This window comes from Mycteria americana, chromosome 2 (genome assembly GCF_035582795.1).
Source record: "Mycteria americana isolate JAX WOST 10 ecotype Jacksonville Zoo and Gardens chromosome 2, USCA_MyAme_1.0, whole genome shotgun sequence".
Classification (NCBI taxonomy): domain Eukaryota; kingdom Metazoa; phylum Chordata; class Aves; order Ciconiiformes; family Ciconiidae; genus Mycteria; species Mycteria americana.
The window spans coordinates 10,322,795-10,339,444 of NC_134366.1; the positions used below are offsets into that span (position 1 = coordinate 10,322,795).

General features: G+C 36.6%; 1 protein-coding gene across 2 annotated transcripts in view; it reads right to left on the reverse strand.

Annotated features, from left to right (window-relative positions):
• Positions 1 to 3,550: 3,550 nt before the first annotated feature.
• LMBR1 (limb development membrane protein 1) overlaps positions 3,551 to 16,650 on the reverse strand; it is a 72,131-nt gene continuing 59,031 nt past the window's right edge. For both annotated transcript variants that reach the window (XM_075492387.1, XM_075492388.1), the window contains 7 exons: positions 16,035 to 16,111; positions 15,723 to 15,800; positions 14,747 to 14,820; positions 14,423 to 14,513; positions 12,884 to 12,950; positions 8,271 to 8,432; positions 3,551 to 5,567 (listed from right to left, as the gene is read on the reverse strand). In XM_075492387.1, the coding sequence (XP_075348502.1) occupies positions 5,485 to 5,567; positions 8,271 to 8,432; positions 12,884 to 12,950; positions 14,423 to 14,513; positions 14,747 to 14,820; positions 15,723 to 15,800; positions 16,035 to 16,111 (632 nt within the window). In that variant the 3' untranslated portion in view covers positions 3,551 to 5,484. The remainder of the gene's footprint in view (positions 5,568 to 8,270; positions 8,433 to 12,883; positions 12,951 to 14,422; positions 14,514 to 14,746; positions 14,821 to 15,722; positions 15,801 to 16,034; positions 16,112 to 16,650) is intronic.

Sequence of the window (16,650 nt, forward strand, 5' to 3'; positions counted from 1 at the left end):
GCCTCAGGTTTTCTGTTGCCAAGACAGAGCTATCTTCAAAAGTTCACAGGCTTCTATAAATTTAAAGTCAAGGATACTGTTGCACTGTGAATCACAAAACAGATTTTAAGAATTTATGAAGTTCTAATCAGTGCTAGTGGATTACTGGCATATTTAAAGAACATACAATCAACTTTCAAGTACTAACATGTGTTTCTTCTTTCTCTTTGAAAGAAGAGTGTGAGGTGCTTCAATTGTGAAACGTTTCAAAAAAAGCCTTCCCATTTATGTTTCCTGCTGGTAAATATTCTTACAGATCAGACATCAGATCTATGTAGATTCTTCTTGTTCTGTTCACATTTCATCCACATCAAGAAGAGGACCTGCTATTAATATCAATGCCATCAAATAAGATAGTGAATGACTTGAAAAGATGAAAAAGGAAAGCAAGCCAAGATGTTAGATGTCTCCAAGAATTAAGGCCAGATTTAGCAAAAAGTTTCATCAGCCCCTGAATTTCATTAATTTAAGGATTTTAAATCTCTTTTTAGTCATACAGAATTTTGAAGATCTACTAGAAAAAGAATGGAAAACAGACTGTCTGCACAGGTGAGCTCCATGTCATTTCCCCCCCCACACCCCTCCCCAGTCATTGGGCACAGCAGGGATTCTGGAAGTCACATTTAGTGTTAATTCGCCACCAGATGTGTTCTCCTTCCTGAGATTCTGACCCATATCATCAGGCTTTAATTGTTAAAATGAAACTTGTAGGAGATCCTCTCTGGACATGGTCTGGGGGGACACGGTTCTATTCAGAACCATGCAGCATTCTTGAGACAGCAAGAAGCCGTTCAAACACAGAACGGCCTGCACAGAAACGTACAACCAGAAAATCCTGAATGACTTCTTAGTCCCAGCAAAACAGAGCTGACAGTGAAAAGCTACGGTTCAAGAACACGCACAGCTATCACCTGGAAACCCTGAGAGTCTGCAATCCCCAGCAAAAATAACCCAATTCAGCAGCCAGAACTGCGTGTGGCAGACAGACAAACCCCGGGCTGATCTCCTCACACCTGGAACAGGAAAGGAGCATCACAACTTCTGACGACAGTGTCAGACTGTTTGCCTGAGGTAAGGGCCCTGGGCAAGGCAGAACACGGTGGCAGAGGTTATCACCATCTGGGTGATGGCTGTTGGCTTAGATTGCTCTCCCTGAACAGGATGAATCCAGAAGTAGGTTTGTAAAGTTCAAATGCTGTTAATGCGACAAATAACTTGCCAGTTTACCAATAGTAAATTCAATATTCCGGAGCTCAAGATTTCAGCTCCTGAAATATACGGGCTGGGGAGGGAAGTTAGTGTATGCAATCTTGTCTCAAGTCAGCACTAAAATAACAACAAAAATACTAACACTAGAGGGTAGGGGATCTTATTTCCTTAAAGCATTTAAAGGTTCACAGTTCACATCAACACTGTTTTAAACAAAACTAAACACGTTTCTTTTTAAAGAGGTTATTAACATGGCCTTAGTGTACTGTCTCTGCTGAAACGACTTTACTAGATTTAAAAAATTGATCTTTTAAAAATCAGAGTATATGTAAAACAACAGGATTTAGCTGTCTTCCCATATTTGGTATTTCAAAATTGTAGATGCTAGTTCACTAAGCGTAAGGCTGAGCCCATCCCGCTTCTGGAAGAGGAGGAAAAGAAAGAGAAAGGAAAGTAACCTAGACTAGGTTACAATATTCTTGCAATATTCAAGGAAAGTCACATGCATGAAGAAGCCAATTGCTCTTTGTTTCCACCTTATTCCTTTCTCATCTTGATTGTAAATTCTTTAAGAAAAGGGCATTCTTGTCTTTACCACATAGCAGTGGGCACACGTGAGCACCTGAAGTAGCATCAGCTGCTGCAGAGACGTATGGGCAAGCAGGAGAGACCTGGTGGGACAGAGGGAGGCTGCAGGCCCCTTCGCACTCCTCGCTCCTGCTGACACGCTGGAGAAGGCGTTCGCCCCGTTCAGCACACGGCTGCACGAGCTCCTGTCTGCACAGCCTCGGCTGCAGCGCACAGCCGCGCCTCTACGGTACTCGAGGTGGTACTTTGGAACCAGACAAGGAAAACAACTTGTCAAATCCTTTAATTTCTATGACACTAAAACAGTCAACAGGGTAAAAGGTATCATCGGAGGAACAGGGCCAAAGACAATCATCACATTACAGACAGTAAACAAAGCTTCCTATGAATGCAAAAACTGTTACTTGTACAGTAACCAATACTATTCTTTTTTAGCTTACAGTGATAAGTATGTGTGCTTTACGCTTCGAAATCCCACAATATTACAGTTCTGCCACTGCATTTAATATTGTGCTACCAACACAGAATAAAGCCAAGAAACGGCTAACTTAAAACACTTAGTTTACATCTATTTTTTGGTCTTGTGTGGTATCTAGTTGAAGATGGAAGCATTTATGTGCTTTTTGCCTCATAAGAAGTGAGGCAGATGTTAATGTTACTAAGATCAGCTGTATATACCTTGAAGGTATAGACCACCTGACTCTACATGAGTCAAAATACTAGGAATGTATCGTCAATATCCATTAATGAATTACCAGTTGCTTGTATTTAAGTGACCATATGCTTCTGTGAAAAGTATATAGTGACCTGTATCTTACACCTAGTATATTTGTAGCATTGTATCTGTAAAGAAGTTTTGCATAAGCATGTCATTTTCAAGGCCAAAGGCATATTTTAATGTGGGCAGTGACACAATATAAACAGCTGATTTTAAAACAAAACACTGTCAGTAGTTGCACAGGGTAGTTCCAAATTTCTTGTCCACCTTGGAAACCACACAGCATCTTAACCATCCTCCATATTTCAGTGTAAAAATCTTTGCTAACGTAGCCTTAACCTACACATCTCTGACAGCAGGATCCAGCAGACGGGGTGGAAACAGGCAAGGCTGTAGCATTTCTTTTGAAAGAGAGTTTTAAAAGTCTTGCCTGAAACTTGTGTGCTTACCAGCAGGGACCGTCTCTGCTCAATTTAAGTAATTGCCCAACTCACTTTCAGAAACCACATACACATTATATTCCCATCTTTTTCTATGATCTTGGGTCACTGATGCCAGGACAAACATCTCTCCAAAAGCATGAAGAGCAAGACCTATGCTGGTTCATACTCCCTAGATTTATTCCTTAAATACATTTCTTCAGTTTCACAGAATGTATTTAAAAAACATCTTAAAGTTGTAATAGAAATATTTTAATAAAGCTGACTAGCCTCACACACCACAATTCCCCAGCCCCATTAAGACACGAGGACAATTTTGGTCACACAATCACTTGCATGGACAAGTGGACACAGTTCAGTTATTTTTAACCATAATGCTCATACATAAGGCTACAAGCTCTGCGAATACCTGAATGACACCCCTAATAATAAATCTCCCAATATTTTAAATGTAAACACATTTTAAAACAACTTTTAATTACAGCTCCCTGTTCTCGGTTGCAGAACTTTGACTGAGATAAAGATTTCTCACTAAAATGTCAGCATTAAACTCACTAAAATGTCAGCATTAAACTCAAACAACAGAAAAGATGCTTGTAAATCTTAGTGAAATCAAGCAATTTTACTTTGTCTTCCAAGACTCAGTACAACACATCAATAGTCAGTTTAATAAGCCTTGACTTTATACTAAATGACACACAAAAAAAGTAACTCTCTAGCATCATATTTACTACAGCAGTATTTACATTATGCCCCAGTTCAAGTCAGAAAAGGCAGCTGAAAAAAAAAAAAAAAAAAACCACAAAAAAACCCCCCAAAACCACGGAGAAATCCTCGTGTATACTAGAGCTTGATTTTTTAAGCACTCTGGGGGGCAGTGGGGGAAGCTCACATTCACACACACAGCAGTAAGGTCTGCAGCCCAGAGCAGTCATCTCGGGAGAACAGCCAAAGAGCTTCTGACACAAGGTGTATCTTACTTCAGAACCACACTGGAGTTGTCACCACTCGATCATGTATCAGACCTCAAACTACAGACAGACATACTTGTTTTACGGAAATGGGAAGTGAACAGGAAGCTATCTGACCCGCCACGGAATGGGCACACACTGAAGGTGTCTCCAGGCCAATCTTTTTGAAGATGAGTTCTGGCAGAGGAGGACAAAAGTGCAACCAGAGTTTGAATATTTACTTGGGTTATGGTTGGTGGGTTTTTTTTCTTTACTATAAACTGCTTAAAGGATTCCTAAGGCTGGAGTAATGCAAAGAAAAAGGACATTACCACCCACCGATGCCATCCTGAATCTAAGGCCTCCGAGCAGTTAAACTGTAACACCGCAGAAATTCATACTACCAAGACTGAACACACAAGTTTTACTTACCAAGCCACCTATGTCATCTCTATAAGCTTAGAATTTAATTTACGGTATCTACACATATAGGCCTATATACAGGTTCATGTGTACATTAAAAAACAGGCTAGTGAAAGATACTGGATTATGCCACTGAACAGAAATCCTGGTAACTATAGTATAAATTCAGATAAATAATTTACTTCAAATTAAAGAAGATTGTAAAAAACTGCAATTGCAGCCTCCTAGGCCTGTGCTACTTGCATTGATTACAAGTACTGCTTATACACAGTAGTTCATAAAGAATTTTACAGGGATGTACTTGGCAGGGTAAGTGACCTCCACGGCACAATAGCTTACAGAACTGTAAGAGCTGTGACAGGGGGTCTACACAGCTTTTTACAAAGCGTACTAGGCTCAGATTTAACGCTGAAGTTAATCTTCATCTTGTACTTCACTCTATTCGGTAAGACATTGTCTGACTACCAGTAAAGCAACCTGGCATTTATAGCTAAGAACAGGAAGCTGAAAACGCTGGCCTCCCAAGAAAGCTTCATGACATTAGACTACGAACAGCCTACTGTCCCCAGTGCGAAAGGAACTGTGATCTCTACCAGCTACTTTCAGTTTTAACACATTCTTAGTGGAACTGTTTATCTACTGTCAAGGATACCTACTCCAGGTAGTTTACACTTCCAGTAAGGGTCATAGAGGGCTTCAAGTGTATCTTTTTTTCTTTTTTCTTTTTTCTTTTTTTTTTAACCCAAGTCCCAAAGTTATTCTTTATAGCTGTGTCTATATAACACAGGAGGTACTGTGCATTCAAATGGTAGCAGGTTTATATCTAAAGATATGAGACTGTCAACAAATAAAAAGGAATGCATTATTCTCTTCAGCTTCCAGTCTTCAAGGCACCTCCTGCATTAACTTACTGGGAAATAAACAAGCAGACCAAAAGTTCACTGGAAAGAGAAGAATCTGATATACCCAACTTCCTCAGAAGCACACAGCATCAAAAAATGAGACAAGGTTGGACCCAAATTATCAACAAATAAAACCAATATAAAAATGCTGATGAGATGACAGGAATGCCATGAGGTTGATGTTTTCAGCTATGTTGATTGCAGGTGATTGTTAATCACAGTGTTTTCTGATGCCCATTTGCAGACGGCTTTATCTCCGAGTCTCTTGGATTGTTTGACAGATGAAGTTTATCTAATCCTGCAAAACATTACACAATAAGGAAAAACTGAGATTCTCCCATGGTTCATGCCTACAGCTATCCAAAAGAATACATACAAACCAAATTCTACTTTGGGATTAGGGACTTTGCATTTGCTGAAGACCAGAGCTGACATTCTAGCTCAGGTAAGAATTACTTCTGGGAAATTCCCTCAGCTGTTTTAAGTGAGAAAAGTCCATTACAATGGACATGCGTGGAAGCAAGAGAAGCCTAACTTCACATTGCTTAAATCACCGACTTAGACGTTAAGAACAGAGAAAGACCTGCAATCCTTTACTCTGTCAACCTACAAAGACCAAAATAATTACCTAAAATATTTCCTTTAAACTACAGCATCTTTCTGAAAAGCATCCATTGCTGATCTTAAGATCATTGGTGATGACCACATCACCTCTCTAAACTGTTCATATGTCTAATAATATCTTTAGGCCTACATTATTACTAATTTGTTTATCTCCATTTCCAGCCATTTGTTCTTATTGCAGAGTTCTCTACTATGAGTGCTAATTAAAGTTTCCCATCCTGTCCCAGGCAAGTAGTTAAACTACTCTTTTTTTTGGGGGGGCAGGTGGGGAAGGATGGTAAATTTAGCCATATTTTATTCACAAGAGGTATGATGTCAGTCCTTTCTTGCTTCCTACAGTTTCTCTCTGAAGTCTCCTATAAGTCTCTAAAATTAAGGATCAAAAATGGAAAGAGCTTCTTATTCATTTAGTGTAGACTATAGTGAGCGTTTTACTGAAGTGCCATGATGTACCAAGTTAAATTTCTTGCATCATTGGAATTCCTGACCGCACTACTAAAAAACCAACATCTACTCAATATTGTATTATTTATAAGTCCCAATATGACATGAATTCTTTTCGTCACAGGCCTGCAGCAGGAATTTACCTTCCACTAATTAGCTATGATGTTCCACCAGCCTCTAGTCCTCAGTGTCACAGTTTTGGGGGAGAAATGAGCACACCAATTTTGGTTCTCATTCTTTGAATTCCACGTGACAGTTTTTAACAGACACTTCATTATGCATAGCATTGAAAGCAAAGCCAGTTTGTGTCAGGAACCTGTGTTCTTCAGGATTTGTAACTCCCTGCTTGTGTCAAATGTAAACCTTTCACCAGTTACATTGCTTCTCCATTTTGATCACAATATTTACACAAAATCACATAATATGTGATAGCAAAAGGCCGAAAAAAAAAAATCGCTAAAAAATCCTCTAGAATGATGCCATCCAATGACCATTATCCTACTCCGCCTGCATTTTGAAGTTTGTTAATCTGCTTTCAACATATATTTTTTTAATTAAACACATGTTTAATAAAGTGCCATGAATTATCAAGATAAATCTTTTACACCATTTGCTTTAAGAGAGAAACTTTAAAGTTTTACCAGACCTGTTGCTATAAACCCATGCTGACTGATGTTAATTTATTTCTTTCAGAGCTCTGCAACAGCCATTACATTATACAAAGTAATACCTCTGTGGTCAAAACAGTTGCACAAAAAAAAAAAAAGGATTATGCAAGTCAACTTAAAGAGATGAATCAAGGTCTTCTCATAAAATGACCTTAACTAAAAGCTTGGGGATAATGTCAAATACATCATACTTGCATCATCTGTCTCAATCAGCAATGGAACTTCTCTGAAAATATTTTCAGCATAAAAATCAATGGACAGATTTACACACTCCTGGCCCACTAATCTGTTCCCCTGGAGCTTCAAAACTCAACATCAAAAATCACAGAATGGCTTGTTATAATCTTACACTGCCAGCCATTCTGTATTTCCCTATTTAGTAGGTCTGATTTTAACTTAATTGCCACCAGTAGAGGTGCACTCTGGGTTTTGTTTACCAGGGTGACAACTCTGGAAAGCAGTCATCGGTGGAAACTAATGTAAGTACCTTTCAGTGCACTACAAACTGAATCCACAGTTATAAAGAAACACTGAAGTTTCACCATTAGTCCTCCCAATTTAGGCAAATACTACTCGAGGGTTCTAAAGAGGTAAGAGCTTCATTAATTAGTAAAGATAAGATGTAGTAACAGCACAATTACTAAATATGTACATTTTATCCTCTTAGTATCAAATATGTTTCAAGCCTTTCTTCTATGGCCAAGAAACATGAATGCACAATTTGATCAACATTTTGATTATATCAAGTACAGGTTTTACTCAGCCAGTTACTAAGATTCTGTATATTCTGTACAAATATTTTCTGAACATGTAGTGCTCAAAAAAAAGCATCACAACAAGGCAGCTAAGACTTCCACTAAACTATTTTTAGGGAATTAATAAATTGCTTTAAACAAAAAAAAGAAAAAAGCCAACCCACACACAAGTTGAAGTTTCATAGTTGGAATACAACTCCAACAACAAGTTGAAGTTGGAATAACGGCTCAGTAGCAATAAGAATGTTTCTGTGCTCTCTAAAGGCTGAAAATCTAACTGCAGATCAATAACTACATGGACATATCATTAAGATCAATGTTGTACCTTAGCTCTCGACTCTTAAAAAAAAAACCACAAAGCTATGCGTTCTCATCTTAACTTATAGAAGCTTCCACCAAAAAAAAAGTTTTCTGTGAGTTGTAACGGAACTTTAACAGTAGCATGTCAAGGTAGCAATGGTGGAGAAAGGAAACATTCAAGTACAAACTAAGTTTTCAGTGCTGTATTACCTAATGCCTTCAGGAGCTCTTCTCGCACAGCGGAAGTGAACTTTCTGACCAGACACAATGTTGTCATGATAGCAAAGAGCAAGTTGTAAGATAATACAATATAGAAGTTTCCCAGCCAGTTAAACCTTCCAAAGTCTCCAAGCAGATCAAATCTGGTGATTCCTGTTAAAATTGCATTTAAGATTTACATCAAAATCTTGATTACATTTTTTAAGAAACACAAACATTTCATTCTGTGGCTTTTTACATATGGCAGCAAAATTCTTTCGGACAACACACTGTAAGACACATGGTTAAACACACAAGACAATGTTCTCAAGGTCATTTTCCACTTCATTGGCCACTATGAAACTGTAAGACACACTTATCAAAATGTTTAAGTTTCCTAGTAAAATGCTTGAATAATAGGAGTTGAAGTAAATTGTCTATTTTAGATAAGAATTCTGCTTTTATCATTTCAATAATTATAGGAAATATTTCAATAAAATTTTGGAAAAAAATTGAAAAAATGTTAATAAAAAATTTCAATATTTCAATATTCAAATATTTCAATAAAAATAGGAAAAAATCAGTACTAGTATGAAAACTGCTTGAAATCTCAGTTTCTATGAAATCCTTATCTATTCCAGAAAAAGATGAAATGCACTGTGGGCTTTCTTTTTTAAAAAATACAGGTAGCAAAAAGCCTTTCCATGAGAGCCACAGTATCTTACAGTAAACACTAAGCCTTTGTAAGAGTTTTTTTCAGAGCCGCTGCTTTTGAAACCAAAGTTTAAAGACATCTTTCCAGCTGTAGTTTTTCTCCTAGATCCACCTGCCACTATAGCCACAGAGCATCTGCCAAGAAGGAAAAGAGTTTGCCTGAAAGACAGTGCTGACAGGTCTTCTTCACAGTGGACCTCCTAACACTGACACTGGGGCTTTGTGCTGAACAAAGGCTAGTCAATCACTAAAGCTAAGCAAGCCAAATCTTTCCGAAACGTGGAAGTGTCTACAAGCTATAAGGTCCGTCCCAGAAGGCAGAAGAGGAAGAACCATAGGTTATTCCTTTGCCAGGTCCACATCAAGGACTGCACTGAATAAATGGCGGAATATTGAGGTGATACCCAAGTAACAGTTGTCAAGGATTGATAAGCCATTATATTCCCAAAAAACTTTTGGCACAAATGATGTCACAGTGATGTCTGCTCTAACAGTTAAGACCAAGAGAGCGAAGGAAGGAAGCTTACCTCACCCCAGAACTAAAATGGCAGCAGAAAACTAGACAATCAGAAAATAACCCTGGCGCTGAAGTTCCTGGAAGCGAGTTTTCTATCATCTTATTTTGAAAAGGTTTGGGGACTTTTAAGAACTGTGACATCAACAGTGGCAATAAATGAAGAGAGATAGAATTCAGGGTCAGTTACATTTCTTTCAAGGGTAAACCTGGCACTTACGAATCTCATTGTACCTTGATACCCAAGACTTACAGCCAGCTATCACAATGTTAAAAGATACACACGCTTCTTGCACTCAGCATCAGTCAATTAAATAAATAAAAAAAAAGTTGAATCAAATTTAATATCTAAGAAAAACATGCCAAAATGAAGAAAATGAAAAGAAGGAGAATTTTTAAAGGATAAAGCAGGAAAAAAATTATTGAAGCTGATCAAAATAGCAAGAGAGGCAGGGAGAGATATCAGAAAAGCACAGAAGGTCTTAGCACAAGAAGAAGAAACTGGCTGACTGAATCAACCAGTGAACAGATGAAGGATAATAAACATAGAGTTGCTTTCACACTTGAAGCCAGTGTCCTTAAGAATATCTTCAAAGAAGCAGAGAGTGTTTTAGTCAGAATGCTGAGCTACAAGAAAATTGAGAAAGTCGAGTTTGAACGTACAGACTTCCAGACCTTTAAAGGAAAAGAAACAAAACAGGTAGAGCACCAAGTAAAGAGTTCTTTGGAAAAGCAAAAATACCCCTTGACACAAAGGGGTTCAGAAGAATAGCGAGCAATAGAGTAGGTGTTATGAGGACAAACAAAAATGAAGCCTGACACTTCTGTTGGAGCAGGTGGGAAAAAATATTGCCTACAAGTTACATTCATTTTCCTCGTATGAATAAAAAAAGTCACTGCTCATCAGAAAAAAAAAAAAAATGTGACACAGTATCATTTTGTAAGTTTGTGGGAGAAAAGGAATAAAAAGCTTTTGCTGACTTTCTTACAGAAGTATCTGTTCAGCCCCCAGAAAAAAAATCCCAAGACTGCAATCTGAAAGACTACTCAGTAACTGAACAGAAAGCTACATCTCTAGTGGACACAAATATATATCCAGTAAAGTTGGTGACAATTTACCAAATAAAATATTAAAGAATTGTTCAGTTTTAAAGAAAAATAAATACTATGTTTTTAGACTGTACATACAAATAAGTTTTAAATCACTATTAACTTAACCATAATAATCAAGAGAAGAATTCTAGGAATACTTTTGTATATTAGAAAATTCAATTTTGTTTGCGATTCCTCATCTCTATATTCCTGGCTATTAAGTGCTCTGTTCTCCATTTGTTTCACGGTGGTTAGCAATATGGTGCTGGTGGGAAACTTTTTTCAAGAAGGAGTACTAAAGGGTTGAAAAGTTCTGGAAAAGATGAGTGATCTTTACTTTAGTAAAAGCTTTCCTGGCATTCTGAAAGAATGACAGATTAGAGACATCCACCACCTACGTATTTGATGAGAATGCTATGAAACCCATAAAAAATGTATCTTATTTCCATTTTTAAAACTTGAAAAAGGTCAGTACATGTATTAGATAGCTTTTGCTTTTTTGCCTTTCCCATAATGATAAAGCCTAGTCTCTTCCGTATAGTCTAGAAACTCGCTTTTTTAATACAGTGAAAAGACTATGAATCTGCTTAACATATTTATTTCTTTTCATCTATTCAGTGCCACAGGGCGGTAGCATGTAGTGCAACACATGTTGATATTTTTGCAAAGCACCACATGACTCACTGTACTCTAATACACTCTATTAATCCTGTTTGGACAGCTGTGCATTTGTTAGCTCTGTGTTAATTGTTCCATCTTTTTTCTTCTTTCATTTATCTCTATGGCAAACTATTCAGGAATTTCATTTGTTAGTCCTTTTTTTTTTTTACCGTGAGTTTTACCATTAATCTGTTTCCTATGAGACAACAATGCACCCAGCATGTATACTTACTTCCACAGAATGCATTTATTATCAACTGTTAATCTCATAGATCATTAACAGATTTTTATATTTTTTTTAAACAAATGATGAAAGCAGTAACTTAGTGGACACGATACTAATGTTAAAATTCTATTGTAAAACACTAATTTTTCAACATAACATCTTGCTGTAAGTGCTAGAACTGCTTTACTACTTACATCTTTATCATACTGGCTATATTTTAAAACTGCACTACTTAAATACTTGAATTATTCTTTTGTATTTTTGTGAAGTTTTACTACAGATTTTTAAAACATGAGCTCTAGAATGTGTATTTTAAGATTCAACTCTCCAAAATGCATTACAGGTTTTTTTGTTTGTTATAGAAATGATCTAGTAAATCTAATAAAACTCATCATCTGTAGATACACACAGCATGAGAATATACAGTATAGCTTACTGGAAAATATTAACTATTCTTCATTTGATAGTATTCTGCTTGAAAAGAAAATCAGCTACAGAACTATTGGGTATGCATAACTGGTCTGTGGGCCTGAGCTTAAACTCCTAAGCTTGTACTTAAGGCTTGTAAAGCCCCAGGGGAAGATTTTTGTTTTGTTCTGCTTAATGTTCCCAATGAAATTCACATTAGCTGCAAGTATTCTGCACTACTTAAACATGTAATAGCCTTGCCATCTAACTTCAAGAATTCAAGTTGAAGATTACCTAATTAAACAAAGTGAAGATGCAAAACATCTTGTCTTTCCAACTGGTTAAAATAGTTTTTCCACTTCAAATGCTACTGCCAGTTCTTAACAATAAAAATCAGAACTTCTTCAGTTCTACCTGTGCTGGATTCCAAATTTTTATATTTGAAAACCGAAGTAACAAAGAAAGCAAGCAGATTATTTTAGGGAAAATGAAAGTAGCCTGGTATCATTGCTGATAAAAAACTTAATCAATTTAGAGTCATTAACTGTTTTTAAAAAAGACATTTGCGCTCAACGTTATCCCAAATTTTATACCTGAAATCTCCAAATGTATTTTTTCACAAAAAACTGAGCACTGTAATTTCACAGTGAACATGAAACTATTTTATACTGCCCTGAACAAGCAGTCTCCACATCTATTCTTCTCATCATCTCGTTTTAAGAAGCTTAAAATCTGACCTGCCTTTTTAAAAGAATATATTCTCTAGAAAATGCTTAACATCTTTTTTTTTTAGAATGCATGTTCTGCAGTTCATGTATGTAGAATGTATTTTCAACAGCTCATGTTGGTGTAGAAAAGGCCACACGTACATGCTCTTTCTATTGAAAGTGATGGCAAACTGAACACATGCTATGAAAGGTACAGCTATAGGCTGTTCTTTTTTCCTTTTTTTTTTTTTAAAACTCAATTAAACATCCTTTATTACAATGTTTCTACTTCCATTTCACTTACCCAGTGTCCTTGACATCACTGGCAAAGCAGAGCTCAGCACCAAGATTGAGACACAGTTTCCAATGATCTGTTTGAAAATGACAAACAGCATTTAAATTATAAATGGGATTGCTGAAGGAAAAAAAAACAAAACACCACCCAACAGTACTCAAGATGAAAAAGAAGAATTCCTAAAAGTTACATTCTTCAAACTGAACCTAAAGCAATTTAATTTACAGTAACATACTGTTAGTCTTGCTTACTTCTGTCACACTTCTCCATATGGTGTTACACAAGATGAAGATGATCCAAGAGACGAGTTAAAAAAAAATCAAATATGTAATCATTTGCTTTTAAATCAAAGTGTTACGTATGCTTAGATTCAAAATAATTCAAAACTACCATGTTGCAAGGCATCAACTGTTTACTTAATTCCTGCAAACTTTTTATAAAAGAACCATTCCATGGGCTTAGAATAGATGACTGATACATCAGCTTAAGCTTTGTATGTAACTGCTCGCAGGATTAGCATTATTTAAAAAATTACAACAAAGAGCTTCCTTTCAATTGAATGCCTGTTGACTACTTTAAATAGTACAAAAAAATTCACAGCTGTTAGATTTTACTCTAGTTTTTGTGAAGCCTTTATAAAGAGTAATTGAAACTTTCTCTCACAAGAGATCACTTTCTTCAGCTGTAATTCTACCAGAACCCAAAAGAAAAGAAACAGAAAACTTCTTGAAAGTAGGCAGACATTTGTGCCTTCGCTATTTATTTCTACACTATTCCTGGTGTACTGTAAACAATCAATAGAAAACATTAAGAACATTCCAATTCCCTACTACCTGTCTACTATAACCATTGTGTGTTTACCTACTTTCTCACTTCCAACAATTTATGGTAAAAATGTCTTTATCCATCACTTTAAAAAACAAAGAAACACATTGAAAAAAATAATGAAATTCAACATCTGTTCCTTGGTTACTGATCACCTCCCCTTGTCAGCTGTGGGAATATTTCACCAAAAACCTAAGCATGTTCCTCCGCATTAGGTAACAGCATTTGTTATTCTGAAGCCAGTGCTAAATTGTAGAAAGTCAAATTAGCCTCAGACTGCAAAATGTTGCTGAATAGGCCTCCTCAGTCTTAGTTTAATTATTCAAATTTGAATTACTTCGTCTGTATTACTTCTAGCAACCAAGTTCTTCAGATTTCAAACAAGCTCCCTGAAGTACAGTTAGCACAATCAAAGTTACTCATTAGCAATACGTTTCCTTTGAAAAAAGTTCTTTCACTAGCTTTTCTATAGCTAGTTAACAAGCTCTGCTATTCCCAGCTTTTTACAAGTGAATGGATGCCATCCAAACTAAACAGAGCACATCCTTTTTCCCACTCATTCAGCATTTTGAAAATCTTCCAGTTTGTGTTTACGCAGCTTACAAACAAATACTGATCACTGCAAATGAGCCATTCAGGGCAATTACTAACTAAAAGAGTCAGTTTGTCTTGGGTGGCAAGAAAGAGAGGAGGGGCCCATCCCCATCACAGACTTTACCTTACCTTTGTCATAGTTGTGTCATCCTTTTTGGGAGTGAAATTTTCAAAAAAACGAAGACTGTAGAAGCCGACGACAGAGGATACCATAAGATAGCTGTGAGAATCAAGGAAAAAAGAACCTCCAAGGAATGCAAGTTTCACTCAAGTCCTCAGCAGTCTCCTAAAAGTCTTAAGAACCAAAGAAAAAAAACAAAAACACTTCGAGTGCTTGAGAAAAACTGACCTATCTCTTTCTTCTTTCCAGGCAAGTGTCTTAGTAAATTACCAGTGTCCCAGAAAACTAGACAGAACACTTGTTAACAGACAGAATTCTTAAAGAAAGGATACAAAATCAAAATGATTTCAAGTGCTGCTCCCACAAAGCCAAAGGTGGAGAGGGAGGCATTTCCTATTCCGGGCCCCTACAAGGAGAAAAATACTTTGCGTAATTTAGCAAGATACATGCAACTGTTCATAAAGTTAACTTCTACCAGGACCAAAAAAACTACCATCTTACATGAAATACAGCCTTTTCTCAATTCAGTATTTAAGGGGCATTCTGATGTTCTAACCTGCAAGTCTCCCATCCTATGCAATTGCATCAGCTAGCTTTCAAACTTGAGTGAAATGTATTACTTAGACAGAAGGTACCATGATTCACATTTTACGCACGCTGCATCTACCCACCATGCTGCATTTTATACATACTCCATTACTTTGGAAACTAAAATAAGATGTCTCAAAAGACGACACTTCGAGTTGTTCGCAATACCACAGGCAGAGTGGCCACCACCACTAAACACCTTTTACAGCTCTGCAAGCTCATATACAGCTACACGCAGGGGAAAGCATTACCAAGTTAATGAAAAAACCCTCGTGATTAAAGACACTACTACTCAGTGTGCTGTTCTATACTTCCCTGAAGTATTTTTATAATAAAGGAGGAAAAAATATCATGGTTTCTAAGAGGAACACAAACCAAGACAGGCTTTTCATGTTGGTTTTTAACATAGTTTCTTAAATTGAACATTTCTAGTCCGTATAAAAGTAGGAGACATGAGTAAAATGCAAACTCCAGATTACTGATTTACTTTACTGAATCAACGTATCTTCATAAAGATTCTGGACTAGTTTTATTAAGAACTCATTATAACAGGACACATAATAAATGTTTATGAATGCACAGGACCAAAACCTAGAAGCAAAGTCAAGGTTGAGGCTCGTTAGTTTCGGTGTTATTAAAGCATAAGTTCTCACTTGCACTTTTGTAAGGGCTCCAAAGCTTTACTAAAGTTATAAAACTCATAAGAGAGGTTTACTATACCCCTGATCCCTTTGGCATTGCCGTCTCATCAACCAACAGGTAAAGAATGTTGAAAGCAACTAAGAGGACCGAGATGGACTATAAAGAAATAGAAACAGTCTTGTTATTTAAAAGTATTCCACATTTTTAAAATGTATACATTTATCCTTACCAGATTTCATCTTTTAAAATGGTCAAGAAAAGAATATATCAAGTTTGTTGCTTAAACACACATCACTCAAAAATTTTAAAACTATTCCCCCAAATTACCAAATAATTCTTCTTACTTTTTGTTGGGGAAAAAGAAAAAAAAAAAGGAGCAAAAATTCTTACCGTCTCAGTCAGTAGCAATATCATAACAGCTGGATAGACTAAATTCCTTTCCCAAGCAGAAGCTTTTTTCCGCCGTTCTGTTCAGAAGAGAAAAACAGAAGCTTAATACCGTAGATCACCTTTGAATTAAACAAGTAAAAATCATTCAGCTATCTACAAGCTCTCATTATAACTATAGGTAACAAAAGTAATCTTATCTTGAACCGACACCAACCAGTTCATAAAAATATCCACCCTGAAGAGCTGTACAAAGCAATGCCAAAAATATGAAGCCTCTTTAGAGGAAGGCTGGGGAGACAGAGAAGCAGATTTTTCTCTCTCATTTACAGGCACGTTTCACCATAACATTTTCTTTCCCTGGCATACAGCAGTTCTGCAAAGTTTAAAATACACCGAATTTAAAAATATGCTGTTTACATGTATATTTTAGTATGACCTAAAGGGACAGAAGGGAATTTCAAATATTTAAACAGTATTTTCCTCTTAAAACACAAGGCAAGAAAGACAAGACTAACTCACTGGACATCACTCGTATGTCTAAAAAGAAAACCCAACAACTTTTTCTTACCGCAGTCTGTTTTGCACATAGCACACTGATAAACGCAAAATCCTGCAA